Below are 4,277 nucleotides of genomic sequence, written 5' to 3' on the forward strand. Positions count from 1 at the left end.
AAGGCGACACCCCGAAAACGCCCACAGAGCCACCTTTAAAAATGCGACCGCCCATAGCTCTGGATAAAAGCAAATAAAAGCCCTCTGGGTCTGGGCATTTTCTCTCCCTGGCAAATACGGCTTAAGGGGGCGGGCAGGGGGAGCGCGGGGTCGCGCGTCTCACCACTTGCTGTGCGCCCCGGAAAGTCGCGTCCAGCAGCATGAGCTTCCAGGGGTCCCCCATGGCCTCGGGCAGGGGGATGTAGATATAGTATGCGGCCAGCGCCACCAGGGCAGTGAGCAGGACGCAGGACGACCTCATCTCTCCGGCTTCCGCCCGCCCGCCGGCTGGCGAGCTGCAGAGGGCGATGCCACCCGAGGACCTCCGGCAAGTTTCTGCCCACAGCCGCTGCTGGGTCACCGGTTTCTTTTGCGCCCGGGAGCCAATCAGGAAGCGGGGTCGGGAGGAAGTCGGGGCGCTCACGTGCCCCCGCTTCGGTGTCCTTGCAAAGTGTAGCAGGCACTCCAGGTTGGCGAGAGCGCCCGCAGTCCGGGGCGCAGCACAGCGAACTCTGGAGGACGCCGGTCTGCGTTGCACCCACCTGAGGGCGAGCTGCCTCCGCCCCGGGGTGCTCAAACGGAGCACGGGGATCCTACGGGGTGCTGAGTTACGCACGTAGGTCAGTCTGACGCACAATGGAGCTTCTGTCTTCCCAAGCCAAACTGGCCATGCAATGGAAGTTCTGATGACAATTGCAAATTTTTAATAGCTGAAGCGGGGGTGTGGGTGGGGGCGCTCTGGTGTCGCAGTGGCTTACGCGCTGGGCTGATTGCAAAAGATCCCACGTTTGAACCAACCACGGGCCGCCGGCCGGGTCAAGGACACGAAGATGCGGATGCCTGTTCTGCGGTGACGATTGACATCCTAGGAAACCCTTGGGGTAGTTCTCCGTTCTACAGGATCGCAGAGTCTAGATGGATTCAATGGCCACGGATTCATGAGATTGCTTGTTGCTGCTGCTGCTGCTCTTAGGGGACGTGGGGTCGGTCCACTCGCAATGGCTCTCTACACGCCTGAAGCAAACACTGCCCACCCCTCATGGGCCTCGTAATCTTTGCTCTTCTCCACTGGCCCCACCTCTATTGTCCTCCTCTAGGGACTGGCCCTTCCTGATCAAGAGCCCAAAGTAGCTGACATGAAATCCTGCGAGTCTCACTCCTGAGGAGCATTCTGGCTGTACTTCTTCCATGAAAGGCTTGTTCAAATGGCCTCATAGGCCTTCCTGGCTTATAATCTTTAAGGGAACAGATACCAGGACTTTCTCCCATGGACCCATGGGCGGGTTCAAAGTGCCTCCTTTTGGTTCAGAAGCACTCAGGCTCCTTGGCATCTGTGATTATGTACCTTACGATCGATCACTCACTCAGAACCATCAAGTCCAATCTCACTCCCAGGGATAATAGAGGACACCATGGAACTGCTTCTGTGGATTTCCCAAGTCTTCAAAATATACATATTTTTAATTTTAACAGTTTAACTGACATATAATTCACATATTATATGGGAGCAGACAGCCTCATCTTTCTCCTGCTAAGTGATTGATGGGTTCAAAACAAGGCCACCAGGATTCTTGAACCTTAATATAAGAATTTAAAAGTTTAAAAAAAATGGGTGAAAGGAGACATCGATTAGTGTAAGACATGACAAAATAATAATAATTTATAAATTAGTAAAGGCTTATAAGGGAGAGTGGGTGGGGGAGAGAGGGGGAGAAATGAGGAGCTGATACCAAAGGCTCAAGTAGAAAGAAAATGTTTTGAAAATGATGGCAACAAATGTATAAATGTGCTTGATACAATGGATGGATGTATATATTGTGATAAGTGCTGTATGAGCCCCCAATAAAATGATTTTTTTAAAGAAGAATTAAAAATTTTAAACTCATCCAAAAAATGAAATAACTATACATTTGGGCCTAGTAGTGAAATTCTGAGGCCGGGGAGTTGGCCTCTTTTTCACAGTTGGGGGAAAGCATATAAAGGCAACCTTATACAATGCTTCAAGCATTCTTGTTTGTTTGTTTTCCAGGTAGAAACAAACTTTTATTTCACAATTGTCAAAGTAAGTATCTTTCACCAAGTGTTACAATTCTCTCCATTATTCTTACAATAATTCTCAATTGTACCATTCACAAGGAGGTGACAGTAACCCTCCCATTGAAATGTCACTTAAGATTTAGCAACTGTCTAGCATTGCGTTAACGTGGTCTTGATGCAAACAGCATTAGCTTTCAGTCCCTTTTGAAGGCACACATGCGTTATCCTTACTTACCCTGTGAGAGCATCAAATAAACGCCAGCATTCATTATTTACTGAACAGTCTCTCCAAAGCAAGATGTTAGAAGGGAGAACGGTGATTCTGTAAAGACAAATGCAAAGTCCTTTTGTGGAAACCAGTTGAAAGAGCCAACTGTCGATGAGTGGAAGAGATGAACTGGTTGTGTATCAATTTCTCTCAGAGTGGTATCTAATCTAAAATCTAATTATGATTCCCCTTGGCCTTCACTTCAATTTTTTGGACAAAAACATAGTTTTTTATTCTCTCTAATTATACTGATAACACATGCTCACGGCAAAAAAAATTACATAAGTAGTAAGAAGTCATCTGCAATCCTGTTATTTGTCAATTTAAAAATGGAAAACAAACAAACAAACAAAAAACCTTACAGCCATTTGAGTCATTTCTTATTCAGAGTCCTTATAGGGAAGTAGAGAAGGGCCTCTATGGGTTTCCAAAGTCTTTTTTTCCCCTAAGTTTAACAGTTTTATTAACATATAATTAGCATATTACACAGTTCAATGGTTTAAACATATTTAAACGAGTTGTAAAATCATCAATACAATCCATTTTAGAACATTTTCTTCTTCCTTGCACTATTATTAGCTCCCCATTTCCCTGCCCTGCCATATCCCCAAGAAACTATTAATCCAGTTACTGTCAAATATAGAAAAACATACAAAAACAAAAAAAGCAATAACAATAACAAAATTAAATGTAGAAAGACTTCCGTTGAAAATATAACAGAAAAGAATACAAATTAGAACAAATATTAAATGGGCCAAAGGGGAGAACAAATGATAAGGTGTTAAATTTTAACCTAATTACATCTGCATTAGTCTACTCTCCAGGGCACGCTAGGAAACAGAACCTGGAAGAGTGTAGGGGACAAGTTCTCTACGCTCCTACGTTAAGGAGTCTGGGAGGTGGGGCTCCGTGGAGGGAGTCCTTCATGTTTGCAGGTTGGAGATGCCTCCAGTCACATTCTCCAAAAGTTGTTCCCCCACGATGTCCCGCATAATATTGCCAATCTTAAGGTGCGTCTTGCAATCACATGGTTGCTACTATATACACTCTTAGGTTAACTGCTTGAAGGCATCGGCATCCAGAGCAATCAGACCCTATTGTCCATCCCACCCTAAGTAGGGCCCACTCCCTTCTGATAGGATCTTGGATTGTTCCCCTAGAGAAGTGCTCAGGGGCATCTGACCTCAAGCCAGCTCAGAGACAACCAAGATTAGGCGGCCATTTTAGCTCCAGAACCTGCCATCTTGTTGCGTATGTACTTTCCTGTCACATGTATGCCTCTACTACCTCCCATTCCTATTGCGTGTATATCCCTAGCTCATTCCCCTCATGTTACCTGTATGCCTCTAAGATAACCTCTTCCAGTTTACCTATGTGTTTACCATGGCTTGGATGCCAGAGATTACATAAGCTTGTGAGAGAATGCATTACTGCCTCTATCTCTGGCGCAGGTCTCCATCAGAAGAGGTGAGCCCTTGGATGCCTTGTCTGATAGCTCTTTAATTTACCCCTCAATTACACAACTGCCCCTTCGGACCCATCCAGATTTGGGACTGGATCCCACAACTCTGTCTGATAGCAAGGCTATTCATATCCCTGGTCAATGCTCAGAAGGGATTCACCAGAGGCCTAATCTAAGTGGAGATCCTGCAAATGATTTCTTTTTTCAAAACCATTTTATTAGGAACTCTTACAAATACCACACCATCCAGAGTTCAATCACATCTAGAAGTATTATACAGTTGCTACTATAATCAATTTTCAACATACCTCTTAGGAACCCTTATTCTACTTGTTGTCTCTATATTTTCATCAATCCTGGGTTTCATATACCAAAAAATAGAAAAACATAACACAATTCAAGAGGGCTAACCACAATGACAAACTACCATCAGAGATAAACCCCAATAGGAATGGGTGGGTGTGGGGGGGG

General features: G+C 45.2%; 1 protein-coding gene across 2 annotated transcripts in view; it reads right to left on the bottom strand.

Moving 5' to 3' along the window:
* The window catches only part of NCEH1 (neutral cholesterol ester hydrolase 1), an 82,208-nt gene extending 81,768 nt beyond the window's left edge, over positions 1-440 (bottom strand). Inside the window, exon 1 of one of the 2 annotated variants that reach the window (XM_045297521.1) lies at positions 164-440. In XM_045297521.1, coding sequence (XP_045153456.1) covers positions 164-301 — 138 coding nt within the window. In that variant the 5' untranslated portion in view covers positions 302-440. The remainder of the gene's footprint in view (positions 1-163) is intronic. The other variant, XM_004704078.2, reaches the window with a different exon arrangement.
* Between the last annotated feature and the right edge of the window lie 3,837 nt (positions 441-4,277).

This window comes from Echinops telfairi, unplaced genomic scaffold (genome assembly GCF_000313985.2).
Source record: "Echinops telfairi isolate 266 unplaced genomic scaffold, ASM31398v2 ScPeMD7_7420;HRSCAF=8458, whole genome shotgun sequence".
In the NCBI taxonomy this organism is placed as follows: domain Eukaryota; kingdom Metazoa; phylum Chordata; class Mammalia; order Afrosoricida; family Tenrecidae; genus Echinops; species Echinops telfairi.